General features: G+C 40.9%; 1 protein-coding gene across 3 annotated transcripts in view; it reads right to left on the reverse strand.

Annotated features, from left to right (window-relative positions):
• Positions 1–1,047: 1,047 nt before the first annotated feature.
• Positions 1,048–14,022, reverse strand: part of ABCG1 (ATP binding cassette subfamily G member 1) — a 49,291-nt gene continuing 36,316 nt past the window's right edge. For 2 of the 3 annotated variants that reach the window (XM_083734899.1, XM_083734898.1), the window contains exons 9-15: positions 13,074–13,222; positions 11,766–11,867; positions 11,365–11,533; positions 10,419–10,519; positions 9,472–9,630; positions 8,852–8,970; positions 1,048–7,239 (exon numbers count right to left, since the gene is read on the reverse strand). In XM_083734899.1, the coding sequence (XP_083591025.1) occupies positions 7,011–7,239; positions 8,852–8,970; positions 9,472–9,630; positions 10,419–10,519; positions 11,365–11,533; positions 11,766–11,867; positions 13,074–13,222 (1,028 nt within the window). In that variant the 3' untranslated portion in view covers positions 1,048–7,010. The remainder of the gene's footprint in view (positions 7,240–8,851; positions 8,971–9,471; positions 9,631–10,418; positions 10,520–11,364; positions 11,534–11,765; positions 11,868–13,073; positions 13,223–14,022) is intronic. The other variant, XR_014563342.1, reaches the window with a different exon arrangement.

Below are 14,022 nucleotides of genomic sequence, written 5' to 3' on the forward strand. Positions count from 1 at the left end.
CTTTTACAGAATTGTATTCAGTAAAAATATTTTTGAGCAAGGACCATTTCTGGTCTCACTCTGCAATGAGGAAATCTCACAGCACCCTCTAGTGTACAGTCTTTGACTACATGCCCAAAAGTAGAATACAAATCAGCATAAAGAGGAGAAATGTAAGAAGAACCCCTTAGTCCATCTAGCCTAGCATCCTGTTGTCACAATAGCCAAAGAGAAACCTATGACAGTCCTCTTTTTAAGCCATCCAAGTTGGTGATCATCACTTGAAAGAATGAATCCCATAGTTTAACTGTTTGGTGAAGTACTTTCTTTTTGATGTCCCTGAATCTTCCATTGTTCAGCTACATTGGATGTCCCTGAGTTCTACTATTAGCATCTCTCTCGCCATTCTCTCCACACCATGCATAATGAGATATACCATGTTCTCCATTTACCTTCTAGACAAGGAAAATAGGAAAGGGTATTTTGGTTACTGGGTCCCACTTATGTAAGTGCAATTGCACAGTATGCCTCATAGAATGAGGTTTCTGTGAATTAGCAGAGAGAGCCAATTTGTTTTAATGCGACTAAAAAGGGACTAAAAAGAGGCAGGCTTGGGAGTGAGTAGACAGAAAAAAGAGAAAAGCAGACATATATGGCCTAAAAACAAAAAAGTGGGTCCTGTGTTTAGGGATGCAAGAAGGCAACCAATTTCTGTTCCAACTGTATTTCTCACAATCAGCAGTGTTTCCTTTCTGCTGCCATTCGGTTTCCACTAAATATTGTGTTATTTATCTTGCTGTCTACTATTTAATGTAATTTATGCAATTAGTTACATAAGTTACTTAAATTACAAACTTAACACAATGATGTAATTATTTCCACACAACCCATTGGATTGATTGCCATTCTGGGCATGGCATGAATAAGCAAACATTGGCAGTTTCTGCTTCTGTTCCCATTTTTGTTGGAATTCTCCAACATGCCCTACTGTTTGCGGTTAAAGACTGATCCTTGAACTGAAAAGCTGAAGGATGGTTGAATCAGGCCATTAAAGAGCGACCAAGCTGATAATCTGAAAATAGCAATACTTTTATTTTATTCTCTGTTTGTTACATTGTTAAGTGTTCTCCATTTTCAGAAAACAAGAGCTCTAATTTGGAAAATAATGCACATACAAAGATCCTCTAGGAATTTACTATACAGAAATATACAAAGCCTTTTCATGTTATTATCTTTAAAGTACAGAGTTAGAATACCAACATCCTAAATCTTTTGATTAGGTACATGAATCAGGTACATGTCGTTCACTAACATTGTCTAAACTTCAAAATATGAACAAGTCACCTGGGGGAGGAGGAGGAGCAGGGGGTAGAAAGAAGACAATGTTTACATATATCTACAACAGTGCAAATGTATCACAGCGTGCAAGCAGCAATAGTCTCTAAAACAGCAAAACCAAAAGGAATCCAAAGTAATGCAGGGGTGCATTACACATCCAATAAAGGAGAGCTAGTTGACAGACAGCAACCTTGACTAAACTGGTGTCCTCTAGTTGGGCCACAACTCCCATCAGCCCCAGCCAACACAGCTGTTGATGGGACTGATGGGTGTTATAGTTCAAAACATCTGGACAGCATCAGCTTAGTGAAGGATATCATACAGTATATGCACACTTCAGCACGCTGAGTTTTTGACATTTTACTTGCATTGACTCTTGCGTTTTGTTTTTATTTATTATTTTTCTTTTTTAAAAAAACCCCACCCACATACATACACACATTAAGTATCTTAAATAACTAAATAAGGTTTAAGGGCAACAGCTCGCTGCATCCGAGAGCCAGTATTGTACAAATAGTTTAAATCCACCGTCAGCAATACCATACACTACAACTCACATACAGAAAATCATTTTTTAAAAAGATGGATGTCTCATGATCATTAAAAAAAAAGAACAATTCAATGTTTCATTTAAAGCTACAAGGACAAATATTGTTGGGTTCTTTTTAGACTATCAGGCTAGTAAAATTTCAGCAAAACCTGAGGAAGAGAAGGAGCTCCACAGACTATTTAGTACTTCCAGGTTTCTAACAGATCACATAAATAAAAGGAAAGATAATCCTCTGGAAAATACACTTACAGTGCAAGCACAAGCCTAATCCTGTCTACTCAGACGTAAGTCCTATTGAATTCAATGGTACTTACTCTTGAGTAACTGGGGTTAGACTTCATGTCAACACTGAGATCTAGTAAATGAATATATAGACCTATAAAACTGCCATTTCCTACTTTTGATTTCATGTTTTTGAAAAGCAAACACCTTGAGCCCTTTTCACAAGAAAACTGCAGGTGCGTTGAATGTGTAGAGAGAGAAGGAAGAGGAGGAAGATTGTGGCTACTGCTGCTGACCCCAATGCTTGCATGTTCAGCCTGAGCCAAGTCTATGCACATGCCAGGTGTATGTGTGATATGGGACCCTACCTTTTGCTGGTTCCTGACTGCGCATAGTCCATACGCATGCAATCTGCAAGCACATAGGGCCTATTTGTACATAGGAGGGGGAACAGTGGGCATAATCCTGAGTCGTCCCCCCACCCCATGCATTCGTGAAATGAGCTTCTAAGAAAGCAAGAAAGGAGACCCCGATGTTGGAATAAATTGATAGGAACTGTGCAGTTTCCCTTTTTAACTTTTACACAAATGTCATTTCAAAGGCAACATTTTCTTTGCCATTTTAAGACCCACTTGAGTGTCCTTTTTAAATGGAAAAACATCGTTTGGGCAGGATTCAGTACTTAGTTGGAATACCAGAGGCATTATGAACATTCCATGATTGCTTTGAGATCAGGTGTCTCACCCATTGCTATGATAGCAGATGGCTCACATGCTGTAGCAAACATGGCCATTGCCAAGCGCTTCCACAAGCAAGAACAACAGCATGCACAATTGTAACTCCTGTGGAATTATCTCCAGCCGCAGAAGCAGAAGATAATTGCTGTAGCTATGAATACATAAATGATTGAAAAGAAACAATAGGCCACAGGTGCAATTCTTTCACAGTTTTTTTTTTTCATTCCTTGCCAAAAAAAAAAAAATTCTCATTTTTTAGTTTTGTAATGGAATGCACCAATACAAGTGGAATTATTCAAATCTGCTAGATACTAAGCCAGGAACATGTTTTTTCAGTGCATGATTCACAGAGTAAATAACCAGCCTTCATCCACCTGCTGTGCGGGCTGGTCATCATAGGAGTTGTAGTCCAACAACAGCCAGAGGACACAAGGTTGGCATGGGCTGCGGTATACAATTCATCACACTGAAAAGGAGCTATAAGAATTATCATAAGCCACCGGTAATAGAATTTGACATTTCTCTATAATTATGGGGCACAGCCTCTATAAAAGCAGCTAGTGACAGGTCATACCAATCCCACAACCAATAGAAAACAAAATTCCCTAAAGCACCCACTAACATTGTGATAATTGAAACTTAAATATATAATGACTAGTGTCATGCTTGCTGTATTAAGGTAAATTGTTCAATTTATTTCTGGATTGACTCATTTCCTTGTTAAAATTTCATTTTCCAAGCTGCACCACTTTAGCTTCGTCCCATGGTGGCAGATTTGTTCATTTATTTATGAGAAAGTATGCCATGGAGCAACTGAGTAGGAATAAGAATATTATAAATGTTTGTGGCAAAAAGAAAACAATCCAACTTTAAATTCCCAAAACTGAAAATACAAAATGGACATATTGGCAAAGTAATTTGAGGCTATTATGGAAAGCATCAAGAAGCCAGTTCTTCCTGCCCAATCAAGTTCTGTTTCATCTTAAGTAAATCCATGACATCTAATTCATCAATCGCAAACTGTGGAAGGCTGATTGTGGCTATATCCTACAATCAGATGACATTTTGTGACATTCACCTGCTCTAGGCAGTTTTAGCCCTTTGCCTCTTCATGGCAATATATGGAAGATGGATTATTATGGTCATGTCTGATTTGATGCATGGACAAAGTGGACAGCTGGGGGTCTCCTGCCACCAGCAGGAGGTATGTTGTCCCAAGTACAGAACTGATGTAAAGGAGAACATTCTAACGTCAGCTTGGAACATAAGAACACAAAGAGGTGTCTTGAGTTTTCATTTCGTCTTCCATCAACTTCCTGTTGTGCACCTGTTCCGTTTTTAATCAAATTTTGTGCGTGAGGGAAAGGTTTACACACTCACCTCAATTTCAATCGAACACAACTGTTGCATTGAAAACCCATCACTGACTTATTCTGAAAGCTGTGACAGCTTTCTGATAAAAGAGGCACCAGAATAAAACCCAACCCAACAGATTACCACCACATGCAAATTGGAAGGTTCTCTTGCAGCATTCTTTCACTGAAAAGTGAAGTGTCTTAAAACTTGGAGGTGGGGGGATGGGACATCACATCAGAATGATCTGCTCATTGTATTATGGTTTAATGATCTCAAGTTGAAAGAGTTGTGCCTTTAATACGGGTTTTTGTAACTTTTTTAAAAACAGAAACCTGTTTAACCTGAATTACAATAATGAATTTGAGGACACTCAACTAGATAAGAAATCTGGTTATTTGAACAGCTCCCAGATTACAATGACAGGCATACACTGTCACATCAGATTACTGCTGCTTTTGGGTAAGGTAGACCTTATGGGTTACTGGAAGCCTGCCTGCATTTTGGGTCTCTAGTTAGTGGTACAGATTTGAATCCTGACATATGTAAAAAGGAAATAACTCATTATCTCTAGCAATATAAATCTGTTCACAAAACAATCTAAATTGTATTAAAATGTGCCATTTATCACTCTAGAAGTAAATACCTCTCCGTCAATCTTCCAAATTGTGGAGAGGGAGAGACACCCAGAAGCTGTGGCTTATTCTAGCAATTTGGTTTAACAAAGATCTCTTTGAAGTGCTTAAAATAGTCTGTTGAACAATGGCTCTTCTAGATTACACGCACAAAAGGGAATCTCACTGTGATCCAATTTCTCTGAGTGGGCCATTTTATCTAGTTGCTGAATGAGCTGCTGAAACAAAACCACTTCTGGCCTGAAAACAGCCTTATTTGATTCGCTCATAAAGTCAACATAATGCCATTCATTCAATTTCCCAACCTGAGTGCACTGGGCTGAACTTGGCATGACATTTGGATCTCTTCCAGATCTAGGGTGCTTTACTGACTTCCTACTCTGTTAATTTTCCATATCGCCCTTTAAACTGTTGGGTAAACCCACAATTACTATACAAAATTCTGCCAATATACAGAAGCACATTGGCTTGGCAAAAATCAGGAATGCAGAGCAGAGCCAACTCCCTTCCAATTACCCTTCATTCATTTTACGAGGCTGACTTGGTCCGAAAAGAAAGCAAAATGTTAATGGATGGCAAAAATTGGTTAATTATTGTTTAAGACCTGGGATAGTCAACGTTGTGCTCTCCAGACTTATTGGGTTCCAACTCCCATCAGCTGCAGCCAATGGTCAATGGTGATGGAGTCTAACAGAATTTGGACAGCACCATGTTGGCTGCCTCTGTTTAGACCACTTGGTTGCAATCTAGCAACCAAGCAATCCAGCAAGCTTAAGCCATTTTATTTCAATAGGGTTGGGACAGTAGAGAATGGTATAGTGGGGCAGTGATGCCCACTTGACCTCCTGACAACTGAGGAGCTGCTGCTTACCAGAAGGAGAACAGCAAGACAGTGGGGAGGTTGACATGATGCAAATGCAGCAGATGAGCCAATCCAGCACTCCTGCTGATGCGTTTGCACCATGCTGACCTCTCGGTCATATTTCCTTTCAGCCTTTCCCTCCTAAAAGTAGCAATGACTCAGCTGTTGGGAGTTCCCATGCTGCCTGCTACTGGGTTAGAGCCACCGTGTCGCTGTGTTGGGTTATGATGGAAGTATGTATCAAAATGTTTTGCAAGAAATGTATGATGAAACTCATGAAAAACAGAACTGATGACTTTTGTTATACATGCTGGCCTTGCAAAAACCAGAAGAACTACATACACACCAGAGAAAGGTTTTACTATTCCATAAGAAGTCATGACATTGCACCATTGGCAATTCTCCCTTCTGTCAATATCTGTGTTATTAAAATATTTTAGAACATTCAAACACGTGTTTAGATCTGATTCTATTTTGCTTACACTGCCTCAGATTCCCAGTGCAGGAACACTCAAGCTTTTGCATCCACGGGAGGTAGTTAAATGTGGACAATGAATATTTCAAACACCATAAGAAACATGGATTGAAAGAATATCCTGAAAGAAAAATGCTAAAAGGAATCATTTGTGGTCAGCTTATAGATAAAATGCACTTTTTGCACCCTAGAATTCTTTTTACAGAGTTCATGGAATTTGACATTTCATTGTAATATTGTGATTTGGGAGTATGAGACCAGCTCATGAGAATAAAGCTCCAGAAATCTGTATGTAAAGAAGACAACAGATATCAAATTACTTATATATCCTTTCTTTTAAGAAAAAAACCCATTCATTTTATAAAGGTTTGACGAATTTGCAGACATCTGTTTTCATGGGGGATTTCTTGTGGGGAAAATATGTGCAAAAGTTCAGGAAACTTGCAGTGATGCAACAGGATGAGATAATATATTCCTCACATTTCTGCAGGACATAGAAGAAAGATCCCCAGCCATTTTTTTTTTACCTTGTTGCCACATGACTACAGCTACCTTACAAGAAAACACAGCTTCCATGAGAAAAAATTCCTGTGATCAGCAGCGATGTCTCCCAGATGTGAAACAAGATTCCCTTCTAGTTTGTCTTCCTAGTTAAAGCTAGAAAGCATAAAAGAAATATGACCAGACCCAGTCGGTTCACAATCATGGTTAACTATGCATCCATTAATCCATCAGGACATGGTTTTCTATGGGCTAGATCACAATTCCACTTGCAACTCGGCCCTGGAGACTTGTTTGCCACAATCAGACAATAACAACAGTCTACAACTGCATGTTGTTTGTTGCATCTGCTTCCTCTCTACCTTTCTGCTCGAATCTTGTATCTGAGGACAAAGTAGGCAATGAGGCGTAAGGAGATGAAGAAAATTCCAAGCACGATGAAGTCTAAATAAAGTTTAGCATTTTCTACATCCAGCTCTTTGAGGATGGCCTCTGATTTTTGAAAATGGCAAGTATCATCTTTGTCGCAGTGGAGATCTTCCCGGTCCAAACCATAGATGGATAGAATGACACCTTCAAATCCGTATCTAGAGAAAATAATAGTTTGCAAGGTCAAAGCGGAATCAAATCTATCAGACAAAAAATAATAATCAAGTACCTTAAAACAACAGTAATTGAATTAATTATTGCTTAAGGGGTTGGCCATTTTAATCACTATATTTACATCCATGATGATCCACGTACAGTCCCAAAGGTAAAGGTAAAGGTAAAGGTACCCCTGCCCGTACGGGCCAGTCTTGACAGACTCTGGGGTTGTGCGCCCATCTCACTTAAGAGGCCAGGGGCCAGCGCTGTCCGGAGACACTTCCGGGTCACGTGGCCAGTGTGACAAAGCTGCATCTGGCGAGCCAGAGCCGCACACGGAAACGCCGTTTACCTTCCCGCTGGTAAGTGGTCCCTATTTATCTACTTGCACCCGGAAGTGCTTTCGAACTGCTAGGTTGGCAGGCGCTGGGACCGAGCAGCGGGAGCGCACCCCGCCGCAGGGATTCGAACCGCCGACCTTTCGATCAGCAAGTCCTAGGCGCTGAGGCTTTAACCCACAGCGCCACCTGTGTCCCTACAGTCCCAAAGCTAAGCCATAAAAGCAATAATGACAATATCAGTAGCTTTAGTTTCTGCTTGTGAATGTTATTTGTTGCACTGTGGGAATATGATGCTAGATCTGAACGCAGTTCTGAACCACTGCTCAGTCATAAAATTTGCTATGAAACTCCGGACAAATCATAAGATCTTACTAACCTAATTGACAGAGTTGTTATGAAAGTAAAATGGGGGGCATACATCAGAAAACAAGCCAACTGAGAAAAGAAAAAATCCCTAAACAAATATTATTGGATACCCAGATTAGGTAAGAACAATCCTAACTGCAGAAGCAGTTTCCCATATATGAACGCAAACTAATTCTTGCTAGATTGTAGCCATGTATGAAACCATCAAACAGATGGCACCTCTCACCATATCACTGTTTTGGCTTTATCAGCAGGGGAAAAGGGATGCCCCAGCCTTTGGTAAAGGAGAAGGTGCACTGGGAGATGAGATCATCTTCCCTTTTTTTGCTGTTTCACTGACTTGCAATTTTATTGCATAACTTGTTGTGTTGTGTTTTGGCTTAGATTCTTCATTAGATTTTGCTGTCTGTGTATTTCTGTCCTGGGACTTTCAAGTGAAGGGTGGTGCACAAATGCTTTAAATAACTAAATAAATTCCAGTTTCTGCAGACTGGTCACCTGCTGGGAAGCTGGTGAGGGCGATTAATTGAAGTAAACCTGCAAGGGTCTGTAAAGTGGGGCACTTCCACAACTCTGTATAATGACACAAGGCTAAAACTTCCATTTCTTCAGTAGAGAAAGGCAGAAAGGTGTATTGCCTAGCTGTGGTCACACAGGGAGTATGTGCTAACGCTCTCTGAACTAAGCTTTGAAAGCAGGATTCTCTGCCTCAAGTCCTATATGCTATCAAGTTGATCAGACTTAGGCAAACATGGTCCCTTTAAACACAAACCACACCCATCCATTTCATGCACATGCTCTCATTTTTAAAATGTGCTAACTCTCTAAACCAAGAGGATGCATTAATCAATGGTGAGACTTTATTAGAATTGCACTTGAAGTGCCAATCAGCACCCTTCACATTTACCTGACATATGAGATGTAGGACAACCATTGGAGGTAAGCTGGAATGGTATCAAAGCTGACAAAAAATCCTGAGAAGAGGAGAACGGGGATGGCTGTAACAGGGCCTACAAATGTTGCCACCTAAAACAAAAAAACAGGCAGATATCAAGATTAAAAACTAAAGCAAAATGAGGGTTGCATTTTTGCCAGACCCATCACTAACAGAAGGCTTTTCAGTGCCAATGGCATTTGTTGGAAGGCATGCACCATCCTTAAGCATGCCAAGTAAACTGACGCTACAACTGCCGAAAGGAACAGGGATGTGTAATACAGCCTTCGCCAAGTTGGTGACCTTCAGAGCTCTTGGACTACATGTCTGATCTTCAGCTCAGTTGGTAGAGCATGTGACTTTTAATCTCAGGGTCAACGGTTTGAGCCCCACATTGGGCAAAAGATTCCTGCATTGCAGGGGGTTGGACTAGATGACCCTCGTGGTCTCTTCCAACTCCATACTACTATGATTCTATGATCTCATCAGTGCCCACAGCATAGGCTGATGGGAGTTGTAGTCCAACACATGTGGAAGGCAGCAGCAGCTTGGCCAAGGCTGGTGTAATATCACAAAAAAGCAAGAGCCAAGACCTGGAGTGAAGTGGATGCTGCCCCAATCAGAAGCCCCAGTGACTGAGCCACAAGTGATGTCATTGTCCCCAGGGCTGCAAACAGGACGAATCGGAGCGCATCAGAGGGTTGCGAGGTCATCCAGTACACAATGCTGCAATATGCTACAGGAAACATAATCTGCAAAGAGACAGACATCTTTTAAGGAATATGGCATTATACAACTTTTCTTTTTTGATATAAATAATCAGCACTGTTTTTTGCTTAAGGGAGGGAAGAATGGGAGCTTCCTGCTACATCAGCTCTTTATGGTATCACTGTAGGTTGGCACCTTTCCTTTCCACATCAGTGATGGAACACAAATGAAGAGGGAGAATACATTTTCTTCATCTCATCATGTAAGCCACATTGGTTTAGCAACTGAACTTCAACCAGTGTTCACCAGCACCTTTCAGAAGAGCGCTAACCATATTTTGAAATTCACTTGTGTTGTTTTTAGAAAATCTATCACATAGTGATGTGCAGAATGTTTGTCTAAACTCCCTGCATACTGCCCCTACCCCCAGATTGCTCCAAGGGAGGCCAGGCCACCAACAGTCATGGTATGCGTTGTCCCCAGCGGCGGAGCATATGCCCGCGCTGCCCAGGGTGGGCACGCTCCCAAGGGGGGCAGGGGGCACTCCCAAGGGGTGTGGGGTGCGGAGGGTGCCCTCCCAGGCGCGGGATACCCGCTTGGGTGCACGGAACAGCGCAGCCTCTGCAGCCAGGAGCGGAACAAGCCGCTCGCCCATGACTGCCAAATGTCCGTCCCCACCGCCCCCTTCCTCCGCCCCTGTTTTTCTCCACTGCAAAGCTGCCCCACATGCACCCATTCATTTATATGGAAAAGATAACTGAGTGCGTTCAGGATTCCTACTGTTTTGCTGTTTTACAAAATTACAGAGAGAGATGTGAAAAGACAGGTCTACCTGAAAAGGGACGTCAGCCATCGTTTTAGCCAAGTAGTAGGCCTTCAGACTGTACCAGTAATTCAGATGTTCTCTAAGAAATACACCCATCTCTAGAGGAACTATGTTGAACAATTAAAAAACAACAATAGATTAATAATAATAATAATAATAATAATAATAATAATAATAATAATAATAATTTTTATTTATATCCCGCCCTCCCCAGCAGAAGCCGGGCTCAGGGCGGCTAACAACAATAAAATAATACAACATTCTAAAAGCATTTCATTATAAAATGAAACTGATTGCAATTGTAGATTATAACATTACGATTCAAATGTGATAGCTGGGCTTTACCAGGTGGTGTTCCTTGTATTCAGTCAGCATAAAGGAGCAGGTAAAGTGGAAGAGGTCCTAGGTTTGCAGCTACGGCTTACCAATTCCACAGCTAACTTCCTGCGATATGAGGTGAGTGACGAGTGGGCCTAATTTGGCCCATGGGCTGCAAGTGCCCTCATGGACCTCCACTGCCCTGACCATACCTGCTCCTGCTTCACCAGTTGGGGGGTGATTTTGCACTGGTCAGCATGGTAAGCATGTATTCCTTTTAGAGGAAAAGCAGGATCTTATATCAACCTATGTATATATTCATATATGAATTTTAAAAATCCTGTAGGTGGCCTATCAACCTACTAGCTGTAGACACAAAAAATACAAAATCACAAAAGGCTGAATAGTGGTTTACTTCTGGGTCGCAACCATTTTGGGATTTCAATAATAATAATAATAATAATAATAATAATAATAATAATAATAGTTGTAAAGGCCATTGCATTTCCTTGTTTGATTAAAATCAATTAAATATTCAAGACGGTGGAAGCCAAGTCACTGGCAAAATTCTCACAGATTTCAACAGCATCACAGAAATCCTTAAAAAATGCCTCCTGCATAGGTCATGACTCACATGTAAGGACTGTCGGCATGAGAGCAGCAAACATGAGAAACAACATGGAAAAGAAGAGGAAGCCAGAGTTGCTCAGGACTTTTTTGGCTTCATTTCCAATCCCCAAGTACAGCAATCCTATGAGGAGTCCAATGCCAATGTGCGATGTGATCCGCAGATGCGTCAGAACCTGGTAGGAAGGAAAAGATATTCTTGTGTTAAGAATGTTTTGAGTTGACAAGTGCTGTAACATAGCTCAATTTGGTAGATATGGATCTATCATTTGTGCACCGTACAACAGCCTATCCACATTCCATACCAGCCTCCTCCAAGCTAATGCATGTTTGGGACTGCAACTCTCATCATCGTTTGGACATTCCTAAAGGGAGGAGTTGTTTTTTAAGCATTGAAACCAGCCTTACCGAATCCCTCATTATGGTGAGAAATGTTCTTTTAAACAGAATGCAAAACTGAGTAAGGCAGCTGGCTGAGAAGCTGTGACAGCCTTCTGTTGATGAAGAATCCTGAAGGAACAGACAAACAAAAAGGTAGTTAAATGTACCACTCAGGACAGTCATTAGTTCTGTATCAATGAATGCAAGAAGAACTCTGTTGAATGAAATGAAGGACCCATCTAGTCAAACATCCTCTTTGCAACAGTAGCCAAGCATATGCTTCTGAGATGCCCACCAGCAAGGCAGAAAGGGAACACTTCTCCCTTGTTCTTTGGTCGTCTCCCAGCAACCAGTATATGGTTGTACACTAGAGCTGGTTGTTCTCCCATTCAGCCATTGTCACCACTGTTGGATTTATCACCCGTGAATGCATTTAATCCCTGTTGAAAAAACAGTGCCCGTTGCCACACCTTGTTGAGGTGAAGTCCATAACTTAATGGCGGGTTGGGGGAACAAGTGCTTTCTACCTGAGATTCCCTTCAGTCTCAGATGATGAGGAAGAATGTTAAGCACTTGCAAATAACTCTGGATGAAGCGCTTCACGTGAACATGACATTTCAGGCTTTAACTTTTTTTAAATTCAGCTCAATTTTTTTTAAAAAACCCTCAAATATGAATGTTATCGACCTTTTATTTTTGTTGTTTATTTCATAAAATTTATATACTGTTTGAATGTAAATAAATAAATAACCCTCCAAGCAGTTTACAAGAATAAAGGCAAAATGATAAGGCAAGAATGATAAGCATCAGCTCGTCAAATTGAGATTTTGTTTTGACTCCCTCTCTCCCCAAAAATCCCATAGCATTGAGAATATTGGAAGAAATCAATTAAGGAGAATGTGAATATGAATGCTTTCAAACAAATTCAAGGGTTGTAGAAAACTAAGTTTTGTTTGGAGAGGACCCACTGAAACAAACGGACTTCAGTTAGTCATGCCCATTGAATTTAACAGAACTACCCTGAGTAGAATTAACATTTGATATAATCCCAAGTTAGGAGAATTTGCTTAACAAGCTTGCTTAGACGTCTTGGCTGTATAAAACATTAATAACAAAGTTCATTTCCAATCAAATGTGTCCTCAAATGTCTGGTTTGTGTAACCTTGACGCAATAGCACCAACCATGATGCGGAATTGCCATTCTTGAACTGCTTATTTCTGGCTTATGTCAGTAGCATTGACACCCCCCCCCCCCGAAGGCGTTTGAAGGGCTGTAGCAATTAGCTTGATCCCCTTTCTGCAGCCATTTAAAGTAACAATTTTCATCTAAATTACCTCTTCAGATGGTCTGTGCCATAGGAAAGGGTTAAGTTCACTTTCTCCCCCAGAGTTTCTCTTGAAATCGGCATCGCACATTCCCTCTCGGACTGCCCTTACTAGACGACTGTTCTGGTCTCCATACTCTCCGGAGGCAACTTCCATCACTAAACAGAACAGAAAAGAATCATTCTATCCACCTCCATGTGAAATAGTCATGGAAAAGGCACAAAACAATCTCAGCTGGCAGGTATATTCAGAAGTGGGTGCAGAGATATTTTTGCACATTTGTGTAAATGGTGGGCCCTAAAGTTCAAAGGGTAGCAATAGCTATCTCAATACTCCATGCATTTGAGAAAGTGGGCTCTAGATTACAACAGCTACTGAACTCAGGATTATTTTAGATGAGGCTTCTATCCTACTGGACCTCTGAGGATGGTAAACTGTGTTCCGCAGGGGGGAATGAAACTGTACAGCAGAAATAGGGAACCTGTGCTCTTTCAGATGTTGTTGGAACTACAAATCCCATCATTCCTGACCACTGCTGATTGGTGGGAGTTGAAGTTCAACATCTTAAGAGATATTAACCCCTGCTATTGCTATTAAAGCACTATGAAAGACAATTGCATCTGGGACGCAGAAACTGCATCCTGAAATTATTTCAGAGAGTACGAAATTTTGGAACAAAATCCAGCCATGGCAATCTAAGAAATTCAACAATCCCATGGTCATAGCAGGTTTCTGGGACATGGAAATGCTTGTAGCATCTAAACCCGTGATATTTTACTTCTGAAGAAATGCAGGTCACGGGTTGCATGCAGAGATACAATATGAATACAATGCAGCCTGTTCATAAGTTATGATGAACGCATGATAGGGGCAGGGGTTGCAAATCTGTAAGCCACACACCCCGGTATGTTCACTCCATGTGCAACATCATAGGGCAAACTAAGATTATTAGACAGCT

The sequence above is a fragment of the Podarcis gaigeae genome (genome assembly GCF_964106915.1).
Source record: "Podarcis gaigeae genome assembly, chromosome: 4".
Taxonomy (NCBI): domain Eukaryota; kingdom Metazoa; phylum Chordata; class Lepidosauria; order Squamata; family Lacertidae; genus Podarcis; species Podarcis gaigeae.